The sequence below is a fragment of the Dendropsophus ebraccatus genome, chromosome 10 (assembly GCF_027789765.1).
Source record: "Dendropsophus ebraccatus isolate aDenEbr1 chromosome 10, aDenEbr1.pat, whole genome shotgun sequence".
Taxonomy (NCBI): Eukaryota; Metazoa; Chordata; class Amphibia; order Anura; family Hylidae; genus Dendropsophus; species Dendropsophus ebraccatus.
In genome coordinates, this window is record NC_091463.1 from 15965180 (window position 1) to 15985914 (window position 20735).

At 48.2% G+C, this 20735-nt stretch overlaps 2 protein-coding genes across 8 annotated transcripts in view; one reads left to right on the forward strand and one right to left on the reverse strand.

Moving 5' to 3' along the window:
- Positions 1-342: 342 nt before the first annotated feature.
- PKN3 (protein kinase N3) lies at positions 343-19793 on the reverse strand. 7 transcript variants are annotated; one of them, XM_069943073.1, is made up of 21 exons: positions 19625-19793; positions 14901-15183; positions 14441-14595; positions 12071-12337; positions 11658-11868; positions 11393-11575; positions 10729-10838; positions 10489-10632; positions 10069-10144; positions 9839-9986; positions 8868-9003; positions 8147-8214; positions 7407-7473; positions 5474-5565; positions 4299-4475; positions 4148-4210; positions 3805-3881; positions 3456-3598; positions 2899-3006; positions 2587-2667; positions 343-2410 (listed from the first exon to the last, which is right to left on the reverse strand). In XM_069943073.1, the coding sequence occupies exons 2-21, from the start codon at positions 15169-15171 to the stop codon at positions 2189-2191; spliced, it is 2799 nt and encodes a 932-aa protein (XP_069799174.1). In that variant the 5' UTR covers positions 15172-15183; positions 19625-19793; the 3' UTR covers positions 343-2188. The 7 variants fall into 7 exon arrangements, with proteins under 7 accessions (XP_069799174.1, XP_069799176.1, XP_069799177.1 ...); XM_069943075.1 differs by lacking the exon at positions 19625-19793 and adding an exon at positions 19461-19499; XM_069943076.1 differs by lacking the exon at positions 19625-19793 and adding an exon at positions 19474-19494.
- A 47-nt stretch (positions 19794-19840) lies between these two features.
- The window catches only part of DYNC2I2 (dynein 2 intermediate chain 2), a 56372-nt gene continuing 55477 nt past the window's right edge, over positions 19841-20735 (forward strand). Inside the window, exon 1 of the mRNA XM_069943079.1 lies at positions 19841-19984. Coding sequence (XP_069799180.1) covers positions 19898-19984 — 87 coding nt within the window. The 5' untranslated portion in view covers positions 19841-19897. The remainder of the gene's footprint in view (positions 19985-20735) is intronic.

Below are 20735 nucleotides of genomic sequence, written 5' to 3' on the forward strand. Positions count from 1 at the left end.
CCCTTGTTAAACTAAACTATTATCGGGCCGTGTAATAGTTCCAGTAAACGTTTACAGTTATTATTGGGCCCCCATCAGCCCATCTAATAGTAGTTTTAGAGTAATGTATCATGGAGCCTGCTCCTCATGAATGAGCTGCACTACCACATATAGCCCACGAGCAGCACTAGGCAGAAGATAGCCATGTTTTATAGCAGGGGTTTCACACTCAGGCCATCCAGCTTTTGCCAAACTACAATTCCCATCATGTCCATTGTAATTTGGTACCGGCTGGAGGACCTGAGTTTGACACCTGTGCTTGATAGTTTACATAAGGATAAAGAACTAGATCGCAGGCAGACATCACATCTGTGGTTTATTAGTACATAGGACGGTGCGGATCCCCCAGACACAGCCATATGTTATATCACTATACACTGTTATAAAATGTATTCCTGTGGCTTATAATAAAGGGGCGCACCGGCTGACCATGTCAGGTCAACAAAAACGTTAACAATCGCTGCAGTAAAAACGCACAATACCGTTCTCTATATATTACTATGATACACGGGACCCCCGGCTAATAGTCAGATTCTCTCTTGAAGGGTCCTCTTCTGTTTTACATCTATATTACATGTTCCTTCACTTGTAGCTCATCGCCTCTGAACCAAGTCAGGCCCAGGTGACAGAAAGGACTCCCAGTACACAGCCCGCTATAAACTGTGCGTCACCAGTGCTGTTCCAGTTGCAGTTCTATTCCAGGCTGGCAGGGCATGATGGGAGTTGTAGTTTTGCAACAGCTGGAGAGCCTAGGTTCCCTGCCCCTGTAGTAGAGGGACAGCAACATGACCACATGATGTTGGCTCATTGTACTGGGGATCTAAAAAATTTCCTGAAGGTCATATGACCAAAATAAATCAAAATGTATGGAAACCAAAGGCAGCCATGATGAAAGCATTGTCAGTCTCAAGAGGTTCAGCTGCAGGTAAGGATTATACAGCTACATCAATAGAACACGGAAGGTTTCCATAAACCATCCCCTGTGTATGTGGGGGGTCAGGAGAAACTATAGAGCCCCCTCCATAAGCAGCACCATGTACAACTGCATCATCAGAAGGGGTTGTAGGAGATGGGAGTAACATGACCAGCCCCCCCCCCCCCCAGACATGGCACCATAGGCTGTGTCTGCAATTTCTTTTACAAAAAAAAGACAACTTTCCTAAACATCTAAGAAAGTCTCACTGAGAACTGAAAGCAGCGTAAGTACAAGATTTACGGTGTATCCACATTTCACGTCTCTTATCACATACCTATGGCTCTAAAGTTGTTTCCAAACTACAACTCCCATCATGCCATCGATTTTTGTAATTTTGCAAAGTTAAAGAACAATGACACCCTGGAAGGTTTTCTTATTGTATTAGGCCTTGGGAGAGCAGTCATGCCAACCCTGCCAGGATATATCTGCTGCGTCTAAGATAAAACGTAACATTATAAATAGTCAAGATTGAAATAATGTACAGTGTTGTGTACACAGCCCCAATGCAGAGCTATGTCTCTACTACTGATCGCACAGTCACCTTCTCGTCCTACTGTGCTGAAATGTATGTAAACATGGGGAAGGGACAGTATAGGAGAAGGTGACTGCCTGGCTTTGTTTATAGCCGGTCACCATAGAGACACATAGCTCTCATAGGCGCTGTATACACAACACTAAACAATTTCTTTTTACAAAGTTGCTTTGTTTTATGTTAGATGCAACATTATTGGTGGCAAATGCGGGCAACTTTAATTTCTTTCCCACTTCATGACCAACATCCATCAGTATTACTTCTATAAGAGCTGTCACCTGGCTTTCCCGGACTCCAGAATGGCTAACCTGCTCATGAATTTGTTGGCAAAGAAGGTGGCAAGGTCTTGAGGAGTGTTTAGTTAAAGGGAAGAAAGAGATAAAGGAAATGTTGAGCGGCAGAGCTGTAGACATCATGGACGCCAATGCTCTGGCTACTCGTATGACCTATGGCACTGATATCTTGGCAACAAGGGCAGAAAGAACAGCGGCTGAAGGTGGGGAGCCGAGGTAGTGACGATATGTCATAGTCATGGGAACCCAGTCATGGATGAAGAAGTGCTTTACATCACGTAGTGATGAGATGAGTTCAGAGGTATCCAAGACATTGTCCAGAGATGAGTGATACCTCAAGGAGCTCCATCACTGCTTCTGCTCACCAAGGAGAAGATCGGAGACAAAGTCAAAGTCCTGGAACATCTTATGGTCAGCAGCGGTCAAGGGGCGAGGGTCGTCAGATGGAGACAGCAAAGGTTTCTGGCCTGTGAATTCTTCATCAAAGTTCCGGACGTCAAAGGGGTCATTCAGAGCGGGTACAAAGGGGGGCTTCAGCTTACGAGCGTACAGGGCCTCCCAGTCTATCTCCTGTATCAGAACAAACACAGAGCAGGTTAGTGGGTATGGCCTTGAGGAACTTGCCATATTCTCCGCAGCAGCAGGAGCTTTCTTAAAGGGGCACAACCCAAGAGAATCTTGAAGGGTAGTAGCACAATTTCCTAATGTGTGTGAATTACGGCTGACATCTTTAGAAGGGTCATTACCTGGTAGAAAGGTTGTGTCTTTATCTCTTCTGCATCACCGACTCCAGCCCCTAGGCGGCGATCTGGCGTTTTACGAAGTAACTGAAAAAAATACCTGTCAACTCAGTGGATTGTGAAAAATAAAGAAAGGGCTGCAAACCATGTTAAAGGGCAATCCCGACTCCAACATCTATGGTGCATCCACATGTGTGATTGGTGGAGGTGTTCAGGAACCTCTTTGTAAGCAGGTTGAGGAGTCGCCATCTTCCACAGTCTGTTCGGTCCTTCCTACTGCTTTGTTTGGCTGTAAAAAGGTACCAAATGTTCACCTACCTTCCGTATAATGTTGATGGCTTCGGTGGCCAGGAAGCGGGGGTATCGGACCTCTTCATTCACAATACTGTCAAACACCTCCTCTTCATCATCACCGGGGAACGGGCACTTGACAAACAGAAATCACAGATCAGCCATTAATGATGTAGACACCGCAAGGTTTGTGTAGAAAGTGAGGGAAGTAATAAAACCAAGGTCTGGCCCTCCAGCCCAGCTTCTTTCCCATCATGCCCAGACAATTCCAGCCAATGGGCAAGTGATGGGACTGTTGACTGGCTACAAGTGCTGCAGCCATATAGAAGCAACATATACTTGTTGAGTCCTTTAAGGGGGTTATCCAGTGCTACAAAAACAAGGCCACTTTTCCCCCTCTTTTGTCTCCAGGTCAGGTGTGGTTTGCAATTAAGCTCCATTTACTTCAATAGAACTGAGTTCCAAACCCCACCCAATCTGGAGACGAGGGGAAAAAGTGGCCATGTTTTTGTAGCGCTGGTAACCCCCTTAAACAACGGTAGGCAATGCCGTCCAACCACATGGTCTAACAGATAATGTCTCACCTCTCCTACCAGCATCTCATAGATCAGCACCCCCAGCCCCCACCAGTCCACTGCGTACGTATACGATGTGTCCGTCAGAACCTCTGGTGCAAGGAACTCCGGTGTGCCGCAGAAGGTGCTCGTCCTGTCGCCATATCCCATACCTGGAAAGACAAGTGAGTGACAATTCATCTTTAACAAAATCCCAGCTTTAAAGTTTTTTTTTTGGCTTTTTTTTAAGTTTTTAACAGCCGGGTCTTGTTTGGAAGAGCATATGGCTGAACATTGAATTCTCATGACTCTAGCTGAACTTCCAGACCCAACCAATCAAAACTTTTGACATGTCTGTATGTCGTCATCAGACCCTCACCTTCTTTACAAAGCCCAAAATCTGCAATTTTCACAAAGCCATTGGCATCCATCAGTATGTTATCCAGCTTCAGGTCTCTGAATGGAAGCAGAAGGGTTAAACGTTCTCTTCTCTAGATCACGCACCATCACAAACACGTCCAGGATATCACAGTGTTTATGGAAGAGGTTTTATTATATTGCTTAGTATCAACACTACATCTACCACAATGCATGACAGCAGAGAATACTTCATAGAAACTGAATTGGGCTGTGAAATGTCATGCAGCCCAGCCAAATCTCCTACTTATTGCGAATATATACCCACACACAATGCAGAGTACAGAAGCTTTGGATGATCATACCGGTAAATGATTTTTTTCTGGTGCAGGAACTGGAGTCCCAGGACCACACAGGCGGAGTAGAATCTACAAGAAGAAGACGACACAGAGCTTTTCTGTTAGACAACTATGACATGGCGGAGACAGAACGCCCTGTAGGCCATCTTTGTCCTACCTTGTTGCAGGTTGTGAGAAGACATTTGAATGTATGTGCATCATCAGGTCTCCGCCTGGCATGTACTCCATGACAAAACATGCGTGTCCCGGGGTCTGGAAGCATCCAAACAGGTTCACCAAGAACGGATGGCCAGAGGAGTTCACCACCTCGAAGATCCGCTTCTCACACTGCAAACTGGATGGCAGAGAAATGGTTGGGGTCAAAGTGCAAAGTGCACCACTCTTGTCTCCAGGTCAGGTGCGGTTTGCAATTAAGCTCCATTCACTTTAATGGTGCATTCACACGTACAGGATCTGCAGCAGATCTGATGGAGCAAATTTGATGCTGTGTTCAGTTATTTAGATCAAATCTGCTGCGGATCCGCAGCATAAAGTCTGCTGCGATACAGTGTGAGTGAAGCTACCCTAACAGAACTGAGTTGCAAAACCTGCAGCCAAATTGGAGACAAGAGCAGTGCTGTCTCTGGAAGAAAGTTGCCATGCTTTTCTAATGCTGGATAACCCCTTTAAAAGGGCAACTCCAGCAAAACTCCAGCTTTCCAATCAACTGGTGCCAGAAAGCTTCAGAGATTTGTAATTTACTTCTATTAAATGATCTTCAGTGTTTCAGTACTTATCAGCTGCTGTATGTCCTATAGGAAGTGGTGTATATTCCTTCGAGTCTGACACAGTGCTCTCTGCTGCCACCTCTGTCAATGACAGGAACTGTCCAGAGCAGGAGAGGTTTTCTATGGGGATTTGCAACTGCTCTGGACTTCCTGCAGGACATACAACAGCTGATAAGTACTGGACGACTTGAGATTTTTTGATAGAATTAAATAAAAAAATCTCTTGCACTTTTTGTCTCTCTGTAGTACCCCTTTAAGTCTTGTCTAGGATGGGGGTTCTGCAAGCTTGTCCTAATAATGGCCTCTATGTAGGAGAGTGGTTCAGGGCTCCCCAATGCAGTTCTGTGATCACAGCAGCCCAATCCCCCAACAAACAGATCCTCAGTTAAACAGAACATTCGGCTCTCCTTTGATAGCTACCGGCAATGAGATGATAATGCGGGCATCATCCCCACCCCCACCCCACACTGGATCCAATCCAATGAGACCCAAACTTTTGGTTTAACAGAGGATCTCACTGCTGATCCAGCAAGACAGATTCACTTCAAGAGCAGCTGCCGTTCACCTTTCAAATTCGTCCCTGCTTACGATCTCTCGCTTCTTCAGCGCTTTGATGGCGTACAACTTTCCCGTCTTCTTATACTCAGCAAGAAGTACCTACAAAACAAGGTACAAAGCCGTATAATAATCTAGTCACAGCTATGACATATGGGACATATTCAGTGTGGTGTGGAGATGAGTGTAACATGGCCGCCGGTCCCAGCTTAGCTGCTGCCCAATCACCATAGATCACAATGAGGCTTTCACTCTGGGTCAATATTAATATTACACCTGCCTGAGACTGGTCCCATCTGTAGTCAGTACCCATGGGATCCAGGAGCCATCAGTGCCCATGGGATCCAGGAGCCATCAGTGCCCATGAGATCCAAGAGCCATCAGTGCCCATGGGATCCAGGAGCCATCAGTGCCCATGGGATCCAGGAGCCATCAGTGCCCATGGGATCCAGGAGCCATCAGTGCCCATGGGATCCAGGAGCCATCAGTGCCCATGGGATCCAGGAGCCATCAGTGCCCATGGGATCCAGGAGCCATCAGTGCCCATGGGATCCAGGAGCCATCAGTGCCCATGGGATCCAGGAGCCATCAGTGCCCATGGGATCCAGGAGCCATCAGTGCCCATGGGATCCAGGAGCCATCAGTGCCCATGGGATCCAGGAGCCATCAGTGCCCATGGGATCCAGGAGCCATCAGTGCCCATGGGATCCAGGAGCCATCAGTGCCCATGGGATCCAGGAGCCATCAGTGCCCATGGGATCCAGGAGCCATCAGTGCCCATGGGATCCGGGAGCCATCAGTACCCATGGGATCCGGGAGCCATCAGTACCCATGGGATCCGGGAGCCATCAGTACCCATGGGATCCGGGAGCCATCAGTACCCATGGGATCCAGGAGCCATCAGTGCCCATGGGATCCAGGAGCCATCAGTACCCATGAGATCCAAGAGCCATCAGTACCCATGGGATCCAGGAGCCATCAGTGCCCATGGGATCCAGGAGCCATCAGTGCCCATGGGATCCAGGAGCCATCAGTGCCCATGGGATCCAGGAGCCATCAGTACCCATGGGATCCAGGAGCCATCAGTACCCATGGGATCCAGGAGCCATCAGTGCCCATGGGATCCAGGAGCCATCAGTACCCATGGGATCCAGGAGCCATCAGTGCCCATGGGATCCAGGAGCCATCAGTACAAGCCTTCCACACCCACCATCATAACCAATGCATTCCCATATTGGCCCCTTATATATGGAAATGCCCTTTAAGAAGCTCTGTGGCTGTGGCATCCAGTAATTCTTTCCTGTGCTTCCAGTCCAGACAGGTAGTGGAGATTCTTATACTTTATTGGTCACTGATACTTCTCCTTCATGTGAATAGACTGTGTTTCCTAACCAATGGTCATCCATGAGAGCCGCCAGACCGTAACTTCTGTACATGACAAAATACAAACCTTGCCCAGCATTTTACATGCAAAAAGCCAATGTGGATTCTTTCCATAAACAAATCATACAATGCTCTGCACTCGCCCGGTGTACACAGAGCACTGACAGCAATGTACTAGGACATTCCATTAATCCAGCAGCACCCAATGATCTGGAAACGTCACCCAGTCATCATCCAACAGGCGGCCATCAGTGTCTCACATCCCTACAATGTGCAGATGTCAGTAGCCATCCTGTCCCATGCATATAACATACGGCTTTTATCGGCCTTGTAAACAGCTGGGCCTTTGCTACAATGTGTCAGCAACTTCTGGAGCAACGCTTTAGAGGGACGGACACATTAAGTATTGGCTGTGGGTGGTATAACAGCCAGGCCACGTTTACGTCAACAGAACTGAGAGACAACCTGTGAACAGGTGTAGCGCTGTTTTTGGAAGAAAGCAGCCATGTTTTTCTAATCCTGTTTAAAACAATACTGTAAGCCAGACAGTTGACACTTACCTTCCCAAAATGCCCCCTCCCCAGCACAGACACACAGGAGAAATCATCCAGCTGAAGCGTCCTTTTCCTGCAAGGACAGACGTAGACAGTCATAGGCAATATCCTCCCAACCTTTCAAATCAACTGGTGTCAAAAAGTTATATAAATTTGTACTTTACTTCTATTTAAAAATGTAAAGTCTTTCAGTACTTATCAGCTGCTGTATGTCCTGCAGGAAGTGGTGTATTCTTTCCAGTTTGACACAGTGCTCTTTGCTGCCACCTCTGTCCATGCCAGGTAATCTCCAGAGCAGGAGAGGAGACAGTTCCTGACATGGACAGAGGTGGCAGCAGAGAGCACTGTGTCAGACTGGAGAGAATACACCACTTCCTCTAGAACGTACAGCAGCTGATAAGTACTGGAATTTTTAAATAGAAGTAAATTACACATCTATGTAAAACTTTCTGAAACCAGTTGATTTAAAAAGAAAAATTTGGCCAGAATTCCCCTTTAATGGTCTGAGGTACCCAGAAATTGACTTCCAGCAAACTGAAGCACTCCATCCCAGCACAAGATGACTAAATCTTCGACCATCCACCTTCTCAGGGCACAATACTCTGATCAGCTACCTGTGCCCTTCACACTATATAAGCAGATAGAGGGCAAACCCCCTTCATCCCATCTATAGGCCCTACAGTCAGCAGATGGCACTCCAATTTATAAAAATACTGAAAAACGAATACGGTAAGTACTCTATTAACCTGGGAAGCTTCTGGGGTTCAGCTGCGTTCTGCGGTATACTGTCTTCTGAGTGGATACGCTTCATGGACTGTAATGGGAAGTAAGAAGACATTAAAGAGGAAGGCCCAAGAAAATGAAACATGGCAGGGGAGGCTGGGGGGGGGGGGGGGGGGGGGTGTAGGGGTTGTGAGAAAATATTTAACTAGTAAACTCACTCCTCCTCGCACTCCCACTGCGCCGCTCCCGGGTCCCATTGACGGGTGCCGGCTGTCATCTTCAGCTCGAAACCGGGGATTGCCCACTCAGCCAGTCAGTAACTGAGGTGGTGTTCCACCCCAGTCACTGATTGCCTGCTCAACCAATCACTCAGCCGGGTACGTGACGTCGCAGCTAGGAGAACTGTTGGACAATAGGACCCTGGAGTGGCGCTACGGGGCATGAGGAGGAGTGAGTTACTTACTTTCTCGCACCCCCCCTGCCTGTCTGGTTTTTTTTAACTTCTGTGGTGCTTCTCCTTTGAAGGTTCGAAATTCTATATTGGTCCATGGTGATGTAGTTAGCTGAAGTGTCACAAGACAACTTTAAGTGGGATTTAATATTGGCGCCATTTGGATTAGAAGTTGCCTCACTCTGATCAGTAGGGGGGTCTGGGGCCTAGATAGATGGGATGGGAATAGAAGGGGATGTAATGGATTTGCCAGGTCTGAGGTTTGGGTATTATGGGGTCTGTCATGCACACACCTTCACAGGCACCTTACAAGAGTCTGCAGGGGCGGCTTCTTTCTCAGTTTCCAGTGGAAGGAACACCCGGGGAGGTTTGGGTGGCGGCTTTGCTGACGGGTCCTCATTGAAGTTCAGTTTCTTCACGGGAAAAGTGCTGCAAGAAATACATGTGCTGTGAATGAGGTAAGCCGCTGCCAGAGAGCACGCTTATCTTCTGGAACACAAAGGGGTCAAGCAGCTGAGAGCTAACACACCTCATCTATTAGCATAGAGGCAGGAGGCCCCCATACACATTAGAGAACAGGTGTCAAACCCGCAACCGTCACAAAACTACAGTTTCCATGATGCAAAGCTGTTCGAGCTGAGCGGAAGAAGTTGGATGCAGCCCTAGGGAGTCCTGGAAAACATGGATACAGCCTATGGCAGCCCTAGGGAGTCCTGGAAAACATGGATACAGCCTATGGCAGCCCTGGGGGTCCTGGAAAACACGGATAAAGCCTATGGCAGCCCTAGGGAGTCCTGGAAAACACGGATACAGCCTATGGCAGCCCTAGGGGGGTCCTGGAAAACATGGATACAGCCTATGGCAGCCCTAGGGAGTCCTGGAAAACATGGATACAACCTATGGCAGCCCCAGGGAGTCCTGGAAAACATGGATACAGCCTATGGCAGCCCTGGAAAACATGGATACAGCCTATGGCAGCCCTAGGGAGTCCTGGAAAACATGGATACAGCCTATGGCAGCCCTAGGGAGTCCTGGAAAACATGGATACAACCTATGGCAGCCCTAGGGAGTCCTGGAAAACATGGATACAGCCTATGGCAGCCCTACGTCTGTATCCATCTTCTTTAGCCGCCAGTAATCAAATGGTGCACGCTCGGGTTCGGACAAACCAGAGTGTGCTTGTGGTTCGCTTGTGGTTGTGCCCCACTATACATATAGGGACCATACTCCTAATAGTCTCAGCCCTGGAGGGTAGGGGGCGCACCTGTTTGCAGAAGAAGCCTGGTTATCAGGACTGGGAAGCGGTGGGCTAAGGGTGGTGACGGTGCCGCACGGAGGGAGGATGCTCATCATCAGCCGGCCCCAGGTGGCAAAGTTTATGTTCATTTGTTTCGCCCGCAGGAAATCCTTTCCTAAAAAGAGACCAAAGCAATGAAGGGTTAACCAACTGTTATGGCGAGAAGCCGCTCCTCATGGAAGGGAGACCGCGCTTACCTTTCTGCTTCGGGAAGATGCGTTTTTGCCTCTGTACTTTGCCTCTCCTCTCGATCATGGGGTTGCAGAACATGATCTGGAACAGACAGAGGGTCAGTCGCCATCATATACATTCAGCTCTTATATCTTTCTGGATTTCATCTAACATGGACGACCATTGGTGCTCACTAGATTTTCAAAAATTGGAAAACACCATTACATGGCAGATGAATGCATGTGTGAGAGGACACCAAGACAGTCATGAGTTATCTGCGGCCCTCCAGCTGCTGCGAAACTACAATTCCCAGCATGCCTGGAGAGCCAACAGCACCATCTATAAGGCAGGACCCCAAGTAATGGCCGACTACTACTAAAAGTAGATCCAATTACTAGATGGCCTCATCTGCTTTAGACCCACTCGGATTCTTTACAGAAGGTTACCTCAGCAAACAGCATCCCTTGTGGCTCCAGCTGCAGGCACACCCCATGACGCTCATTGTCCAAAAAGTCCTCTAAACGTATAAAGCGAATGGCGCAAAGCTCCCGCCAGTCACGCCAATGTACGGACAGCTCCAACTCCCTGGACTGTGGAGGGAAAAAAAGATAGATAGATAGATGATATATGGATAGATAGACAGACAGACAGATACTGAGTGCATGGATAAATTAATGTGTACTCACACGCTCCAGCTCGATGGTGAACCTCTGATCCCAGCACTGGTTGTGTACTGGGCCCCAGTTAGTATGGGTGACTGGTTTGTTATCAACCTTCAGGACGCACATCACCTCTCCTAAGGAAACATAGAATAAAAACCTGTGAAATACTGCACTAGTTGGAGAGTACCAGTCACCTTACATGACAGGTGGGTCATACACAATGTGTAGGCCTTGGCTGAACCCCCAGGCCATCCATCTACTGTGTATGGAGGCCTCCTGACTCTCCCGGCAGCTGATGTCAGTGAAGATGTGTTGGATTTCATTGCTATATCCTTTAGCTGTCGGGGGGATAAGCCGCCACCAGCGGTGTCTGCGGGACCTGCGAGGGTTTGAGTGAAGGTGCCTTCATGACCCAACAGAAGATAAGGTGGAATTCACTTTTAAACAGGTTATCCAGGATTAGGAAAACATAGCTGCTTTCTTCCAGAAACAGCACCACTATCGTACTTAGGTTGTGTGTGATATTGCAGCTCAGATCCATTGAAGTGAATGGAGCCAAGTTACAATACCGCATCTTCCCTCCCCTCTCCCCATTTAGCATACATGAACACTCAATGCAATGAAGGGGTACGGGGGCCTTCACAGACCCCCCCAAAATAGTAAAGACAAAGCTGCCTCCTCCACATACCACAGATCTCATCTGAGCGCAGGTATCTTCCGGACCCCCCGCGTCCATGTCCGCTCCCTCCAGCTCGGTGCCGCATGAAGCTCTTTCCCTCGTTGGGGCTCCCATGAGCGGGCGCTGCCCGGGATCGTCCAGGCACAGACTCCAGCAGGCCCTGACAGCCTAATATGTGGATCTCCAATGTTCCTTTGAGGAAGACAATAAGTCATACACCAGCAAACCTCGCCCATCATTTAGCATACTGCCCCCTAGCTACACCCCTGGGTACCGGTCAGAGCAGTCGGCTTGATGAGCGGGGTGAGGGTTTGGCCCAGATTTTGCTCCTTCCCCCAGACTCCACCGGCGCTGGGACAGTTCTGCAGATCCTGTTTGATCAGCTGCTGCTTGGGGTGTCCTGGCGGGAACTCAGCGAGGCAGCGCTCAAGGGATAGGCGGAGGAGGTCCATCTTCTGGCTGGACTCGTGTAGTCGTGACTGTGCCTGAGGCCAGGAGGGAGAGAAGACCGACCGACCAGACACGACCATTCAGATAAAGATGTCACAGCGCCACATATGCCTACAGGTTGTGTGTGGTACTACAGCCCAGCCCTAATTACACACTGCAGTACCAGACTCTGCCTATGGATAAGGGTGGCACCGTTTCTGGAATACCCCCTGATGACAGTGATCCCCTATTACTCACCTCAGCCAGAGCCTTACGATCCTGCAGTTTGCGTCCGCCAAGTAGCTTCACCACGTTCTTTGCCCCCTCGGCCACTGCGGCCTCCACTCGTAGGTGCCGCCTCAGTTCCTCCAATCGCAACTCTAATGGGGAGAGGGTCTCGGTGTCGTGAAGGTCCGAGGCCGATCCCGGGGACTGTGTCAGCTTCACGATCTGCATGCGGAGCAGTTCTGTCTTGATGCGGCTGTCGTGAAGCATCTGCTGAGCCGTGCTGAGGAGTTTCCTGTCCTGGAACGGATGACAAACTCAGTGCTGTACCCGCCATGGACGCCACCGACCCCACCGACATACAAACTAAAGCAGGGATGGGGAAACGTCGGCCCTCCAGTTGTTGCAGAACTACAATTCCCATCATGCCTGGACAGCCAAAGCTAAAGCATGATGGGAATTGTAGTCGTGCAACAGCTGGAGGGCCGACGTTTCACTATTGGCCCTATTCCACAGGACGATTATCGTTATATTGTTTGAATGTAAACGATAATTGTTCGTTTGAATAGCAGTTAACGATTAACGACCGAACAAGAAATCGTTGATCGTTTAATAAGACCTGGACCTATTTTTATCGTTGCTCGTTGGCAAATCGTTTGCATTGAATAAGATGTCGTTCGCAGTAGTGACGAATGCAATAGCGACGACAAGACGACCGCAAGAACGATCATAAGTAACGATTATCGTTCCATGTAAATGGGTGAACGATTTCAGGTCTTTTGCAATAGCGGTCGTTCGGATCGTTTACAGTTAACGATTATGCGAACGATAATCGTCCAGTGGAATAGGGCCCTATCCCCGCTGTAAAGTATCACTTGTGCATTTCAACCATGTATCTACGACCTCAGGCCATTATATTACACGGGAGGATACCAGGACTTTGTTACATTAGAATAACTGAGAACATTCTAACTTTCAAGTGGACGGTCCCTTTAAGAGATTGCCCTGACATAACTCAGGCCTCAGTTCTGACTGGTTGTAGCTGATGGCAGCAATTCCTCCTGACCCCACAGCTGTAGCCGTCACTGATAAGAGGATTGTCAGGCCCTTCACCCAGCGGGAGAAACCGCCCGGCTGTCTTATCTGTGTTTTCCCAAGTTGTTTCACCCAACACTCAGGGTTGTGTAATATCAGGGAAGCCTGCGCGTTACTGAGTGACATCACACAGCGTCTATCAATATACAGAGACTACAGGCTGGCATCATCACAGGGGTACTGTGCCCAGCTATTCCACCAGCAGAATAGTGAGCGCAGCTCTGGAGTATAATACAGGATCTAACTCAGGATCAGCACAGGATAAGTAAGGTAATGTAAGTACACAGTGACCCCACCAGCAGAATAGTGAGTGCAGCTCTGAAGTATAATACAGGATGTAACTCAGGATCAGTAATGTAATATATGTACACAGTGACCCCACCAGCAGAATAGTGAGTGCAGCTCTGGGGTATAATACAGGATATAACTCAGGATCAGTAATGTAATGTACACAGTGACCTCACCAGCAGAATAGTGAGCACAGCTCTGGAGTATAATTCAGGATGTAACTCCACCAACATAATCTGTTGGTGGTCATTTGGGAGAACCACATACACCCTAAACCAACAACCAAACGCACCACAAGCAGTGTGCATAGGCAACAAAGGTACAAGGTGTATGGGAACCTTAAAGGGGTTATCCAGCGGGAAAAAAAAAAAATCTTTTAAATCTACTGGTGTCAGAAAGTGCCAGAGATTTGTAACTTCTATTTAAAAAATCTCCAGTCTTCCAGTACTTATCAGCTGCTGTATGTCCTGCAGAAAGTGGTGTATTCTCTCCAATCTGACAGAGTGCTCTCTGCTGCCACCTCTGTCCATGTCAGGAACTGTCCAGAGCAGTAGCAAATCCTGATAGAAAACTTCTCCTGCTCTGGACAGTTCCTGACATGGACAGAGGTGGCAGCAGAGAGCACTGTGTCAGACTGGAAAGAATACACCACTTCCCACAGGACATACAGCATCTGATAAGTACTGGAAGACTGGAGTTTTTTTTTTTTATAGAAATAAATAACAAATCTATATAAAACTTTCTCATACCAGTTGATTTGAGTACTCCTTTAATACAGTATGTAAAGGCCCTATTACACGAAGCGATTATCGGCCATTATAGGACGATAATCGCCATGTGTAGTAGAAGACAATGATCAGCCGACATTCACGCTGATTGTAGTCTTTCAACATGTAGAAAGTTCAACGATGAGGAGACTATATATATATACACACACAGTACGGAAATTATACCTGCCTCACCAAAATATTTGCAATTCCCGCAAACCTGACCAACAAGTACAGCGGGGACGGGGCTCACCTTGGCGGCTCCGCTGGAGAACATGTGGATGATGTTCTCGGCTCCCTGTCTGACCTTATTCTCTATGTGCAGCTGCTTCTTCAGCGCTTCCACCCTGCGTTGCCTGGGATCGAGACTTTGATCGAATATACAGTGATCTGGGGAAATCATCCCTTCTGAAAGCAGGAACATGGTCGGGTTCATACAAATTCACATCAATACAAGAAATAACCGGCACTTATCTACACAAATCTGCTTAGTTACACAATGATAAGTCTCTAATTGCTGCTATATAACTATGTAACCATTTGGCAAACAGCGCCGCTCTTATAAATAGGCCATGTATGGTATTGCAGCTGAGCCTTATTCACCGGAACAAAGTTGAGCTGCAATACCAGACACATCCTGTGGACAAGTGTGGCGCTGTTACATAGGAAACAGATTTATTTTCCCCCTTGTAACCATTCAGTGTCCCTCTTGCCTTGTTTGTTGTCCTTCTCCATGATGACGATGCGGCCGTTCAGCTCCTGCAGCTGGCGGTGTAGCTCCTGTAGCCGCCGGTTGGACGTCTTCAGCTGACTCTCCACATGGCTCTGGTGCTTCTTGTCCGTGGACACCTTGCGTAGGTTCTCGGCTCCTTCCTTTATCTTCAGCTCCCTCTGGATCTCCCGCTTTAGCTGCTCCCTAGAGTCCTCCAGTTGCTGCTGGAACCCTGGATCCAGGATCAGCGATCCCCCGTTCTTGATCTCCATCTTGTGGCCCAGCTGGAGGAAGTGATAAAAGAGAAAGTGGTCACGAACAGGTTAACTGTCTTTGGGCAGGTACCTGTAGTCATGTGACTCGCATACACCTGTAACGCCCTGAGGGGACGTAAACACATACGGGTGGATTAGCAGGAAGGAGTATGTGCAGCGTCCACCTGACTCCCCGCCGGGCTCCGGAGGGGGGGGTGGTACACCATGTCACTCCTGCTGGAGTTTGTAGGGGGAAAAAGTTATAAAAGTTTGGAAAAGTTTGCAGACAAGTCGTCATTTCCTGGAACTGCTTCCTGTTAGTGACCAGGGATGAGTCAGCCGACCCGGGAGCAAATCCAGGCAGGTCTCCTGTACAAAGGGGCAGTGTGCGGGATACAGACAGCCACAGAGCAGGGGACGCTGCTCACATCGGAAGCTGAGATAGGAGGGGCTGTTTGCTGGGCCTCACACCTATCCATACACAAGCTCCCCAGCTCTTCTGTCAGATCTCTGGATTCCCCACTAAGTAACATGGCTGGAAAAGCTTGGCTTTGTGCTGTTCCTCCATTATTCTTCCTGGAATTCCTTCTAAACTGACCGTGATTGTTCCTCCTGGTCGGCCCACACAGTGGGGACGGCGGCCACAGGGCCCACACAGTGGGGGCGGCGGCCACAGGGCCCACACAGTGGGGGCGGCGGCCACAGGGCCCACACAGTGGGGACGGCGGCCACAGGGCCCACACAGTGGGGGCGGCGGCCACAGGGCCCACACAGTGGGGGCGGCAGCCACAGGGCCCACACAGTGGGGGCGGCAGCCACAGGGCCCACACAGTGGGGACGGCGGCCACAGAGCAGACATAGTGTGACAGCACCCACAAAGCGGTCCGTGTCAGGCGGCCTATTGACAAGACCAATTTATGAATACGTTTCCAGAGGGAATAACAGAGGGACGGCACATAGCAGAGCTCTAATAGGAAATCTTTAGTCCTGCGGCTGGTGTGAGGGGCAACTGTGGTCAGACAGGTACTTTTAAACCTCTTCTTGAGCTGAGCGGGTTCATGAGCGGTGCAGGGTGTGCGACACAGTCACTGGAGATCACAGCACCTATATACATCAGGAGCCCCCTATCACCCTATATGTGCCCCAGTGTGGGGTATTGCCATGTGCATGTCCCTGAGACCCTGACAGGCAGAGTACATTGCTAACCCAACAATAAGCAGCTAAATCTATAGTTACTGATAGGATGCAGGCTCCAGGCGGCTATGTATATGTGACCTGGCTACTTATATATGACCTGGCTATACATATAAACTGGCTACATATATGTCCCAGCTATACATATATGACCTGGCTATACAGATAGACTGGCCACATACACTCACCGGCCACTTTATTAGGTACACCATGCTAGTAACGGCTTGGACCCCCTTTTGCCTTCAGAACTGCCTCAATTCTTGGTGGCATAGATACAACAAGGTGCTGGAAGCTTCCTCAGAGATTTTGGTCCATATTGACATGATGACATCACACAGTTGCCGCAGATTTGTCGGCTGCACATCCATGATGCCAATCTCCCGTTCCACCACATCCCAAAGATGCTCTATTGGATTGAGATCTGGTGACTGTGGAGGCCATTGGAGTACAGTGACCTCATTGTCATGATCAAGAAACCAGTCTGAGATGATTCTAGCTTTATGACATGGCGCATTATCCTGCTGAAAGTAGCCATCAGATGTTGGGTACATTGTGGTCATAAAGGGATGGACATGGTCAGCAACAATACTCAGGTAGGCTGTGGCATTGCAACGATGCTCAATTGGTACCAAGGGGCCCAAAGAGTGGCAAGAAAATATTCCCCACACCATGACACCACCACCACCAGCCTGAACCGTTGATACAAGGCAGGATGGATCCATGCTTTCATGTTGTTGACGCCAAATTCTGACCCTACCATCCGAATGTCGCAGCAGAAATCGAGACTCATCAGACCAGGCAACGTTTTTCCAATCTTCTACTGTCCAATTTCGATGAGCTTGTGCAAATTGTAGCCTCAGTTTCCTGTTCTTAGCTGAGCGGAGTGGCACCCGGTGTGGTCTTCTGCTGCTGTAGCCCATCTGCCTCAAAGTTGGACGTACTGTACGTTCAGAGATGCTCTTCTGCCTACCTTGGTTGTAACGGTTGGCTATTTGAGTCACTGTTGCCTTTCTATCAGCTCGAACCAGTCTGCCCATTATCCTCTGACCTCTGGCATCAACAAGGCATTTCCGCCCACAGAACTGCCGCTCACTGGATGTTTTTTCTTTTTCGGACCATTCTCTGTAAACCCTAGAGATGGTTGTGCGTGAAAATCCCAGTAGATCAGCAGTTTCTGAAATACTCAGACCAGCCCTTCTGGCACCAACAGCCATGCCACGTTCAAAGGCACTCAAATCACCTTTCTTCCCCATACTGATGCTCGGTTTGAACTGCAGGAGATTGTCTTGACCATGTCTACATGCCTAAATGCACTGAGTTGCCGCCATGTGATTGGCTGATTAGAAATTAAGTGGTAACGTGCAGTTGGACAGGTGTACCTAATAAAGTGGCCGGTGAGTGTATATTTCCCAGCTATACATATCAATCGGCTATGCTTATGACAAAGCTACATATATGACCCAGCTATAGATACACATATAGACTGGCCACATCTATGACCCGGCTATACATATAGACTGGCCACATCTATGACCCGGCTATACATATAGACTGGCCACATCTATGACCCGGCTATACATATAGACTGGCCACATCTATGACCCGGCTATACATATAGACTGGCCACATCTATGACCCGGCTATACATATACATATAGACTGGCCACATATAGGACCCGGCTACACATATACATATAGACTGGCCACATCTATGACCCGGCTATACATATAGACTGGCCACATATATGACCTGGCTACACATATACATATAGACTGGCCACATCTATGACCCGGCTACACATATACATATAGACTGGCCACATCTATGACCCGGCTACACATATACATATAGACTGGCCACATATAGGACCCGGCTACACATATACATATAGACTGGCCACATATAGGACCCGGCTATACATATATACTGGCCACATATAGGACCCGGCTATACATACAGACTGGCTACCTATATAAACTCCTGATAGTTCAGCAATGTGAGCTATGAAGCGGAACGTGTTTTACAGGTCTGTGCCGGGACGTGCTGCCTCCTTTCTTCCTCTATAGGAATGATGTGAGGAGCTGAGGACAGAACCCGTTCCGTCAGGGGATGGTTAGACGTCACTGCTCTCCAGCTGTGGGGGGACTACAAGCCCCAGCATGTCCTCTACTGCACACAGCATCGGATGGACTGGAGGGAGGGAACAGGGGGGGTCACCAGCTATCCTGTACATAGATGACACATGTAGATGGCGGGTATACCCTCATAATGGTTTTATAATTGAGATTCTGATAGGATTATATATATATATATATATATATATATATATATATATATATATACACATATATATATATACACATACACACAAATCTGCACAGATGTTTTCTGCTTATGAGTGTATACAACCAAACTATATATCATGTAAAATGCAACATAAAACTATACAAGCTACACTCACATATATGCATATATTATATCCTTGGATATAGCCATACAGGTACACACTATACATATACTAATACACACATACATAATCACTAGATATAGCCATACAGGGGCACAGTATACATCTACTAATATACACATACATTCTATACACAACCACTAGGTATATAGCCATACAGGTATATACCATACATATACTAATATAAACAACCACTACATATACTCATACAGGTATATACCATACATATACTAATATAAACAACCACTAGATAGTCATATAGGTACACACTATACATATACTAATATACACATACATACTATACACAACCACTAGGTATATAGCCATACAGGTATATACCATACATATACTAATATACACAACCACTAGATATAGCCATACAGGTATTTACCATACATATACTAATATACACATACATACTATACACAACCACTAGGTATATAGCCATACAGGTATATACCATACATATACTAATATACACAACCACTAGATATAGTCACATAGGTATTTACCATACATATACTAATATACACAACCACTAGATATAGTCATATAGGTATTTACCATACATATACTAATATACACAACCACTAGATATAGTCACATAGGTACACACTATACATATACTAATATACACATACATACTATACACAATTACTAGTGAGCTGTGTATCCCGGAGAGCCCTGTCACGTGATCACACCGGTTCCCACAAAGGCGGTTGGGGTCCCCGGGGTCACACAGCAGACGCAGTGCCCGTACAGCACCCCCCGCCCCGGCCTCAGGACCCCAATATACAGAGCCCGCTCACCTGCAGCTGTGACCCCGCTGCCAAGTCCTTCCGGACACCGGACCCTTCCTGTTCGCACTCCCTCTAAACTTCAATCTTCCCGGGGAAACCGGCTCCGCCCAGTGGAGGACAAAGTGTACTGCAACGAGAGAATGCGCCATCTAGCGGGTGTTCAATCAGTAACGGCCAGAAGTAGTTCTCTGAACATCAGCGGCATCTAGTGGACAGAGTAAGGTTTGATAACCTTTAAAGAGGGCAACAGCGACGCTAGTGGGAAGGACGAGAACTGCAGGCATGACCCCGGTATCTGCAGTGACACTGGTGGATACAAGTGGAACTGCAGCACTGAGCCCTAGTATCAGCAGTGACCCTAGTGGACAGGTGGTTATACTGTGGGAGGAAACCTGGGGGGGGGGGGCTCTACATGTCATTATACTGTGGAGGAGAAGTTCTGTATGTGATTATACTGGGGGGGGGGGGGGGGCTCTGTATATGATTATACTGTGTGTGTGTGTGGGGGGGGGGGGGGCTCTGTATGTCATTACACTGTGGGGGGGCTCTGCATATTATTATACTGTGGGGGGGGCTCTGCATGTCATTATACTGTGGGAGGGGGCTCTGCATGTGAATATACTGTGGTGGGGGCTCTGTATATGATTATACTGTGTGTGTGGGGGGGGGGCTCTGTATGTCATTACACTGTGGGGGGGCTCTGCATGTCATTATACTGTGGGGGGGGCTCTGCATGTCATTATACTGTGTGGGGGGGCTCTGTATGTCATTATACTGTGTGGGGGGGCTCTGTATGTCATTATACTGTGGGGGGGGGCTCTGCATGTCATAATACTGTGGGGGGGGCTCTGCATGTCATTATACTATGGGGGGGCTCTGCATGTCATTATACTGTGGGGGGGCTCTGCATGTCATTATACTGTGGGGGGGCTCTGTATGTCATTATACTATGGGGGGCTCTGCATGTCATTATACTGTGGGGGGGCTCTGTATGTGATTATACTGTGGGGGGGCTCTGTATGTCATTATACTATGGGGGGCTCTGCATGTCATTATACTGTGGGGGGGCTCTGTATGTGATTATACTGTGGGGGGCTCTGCATGTCATTATACTGTGGGG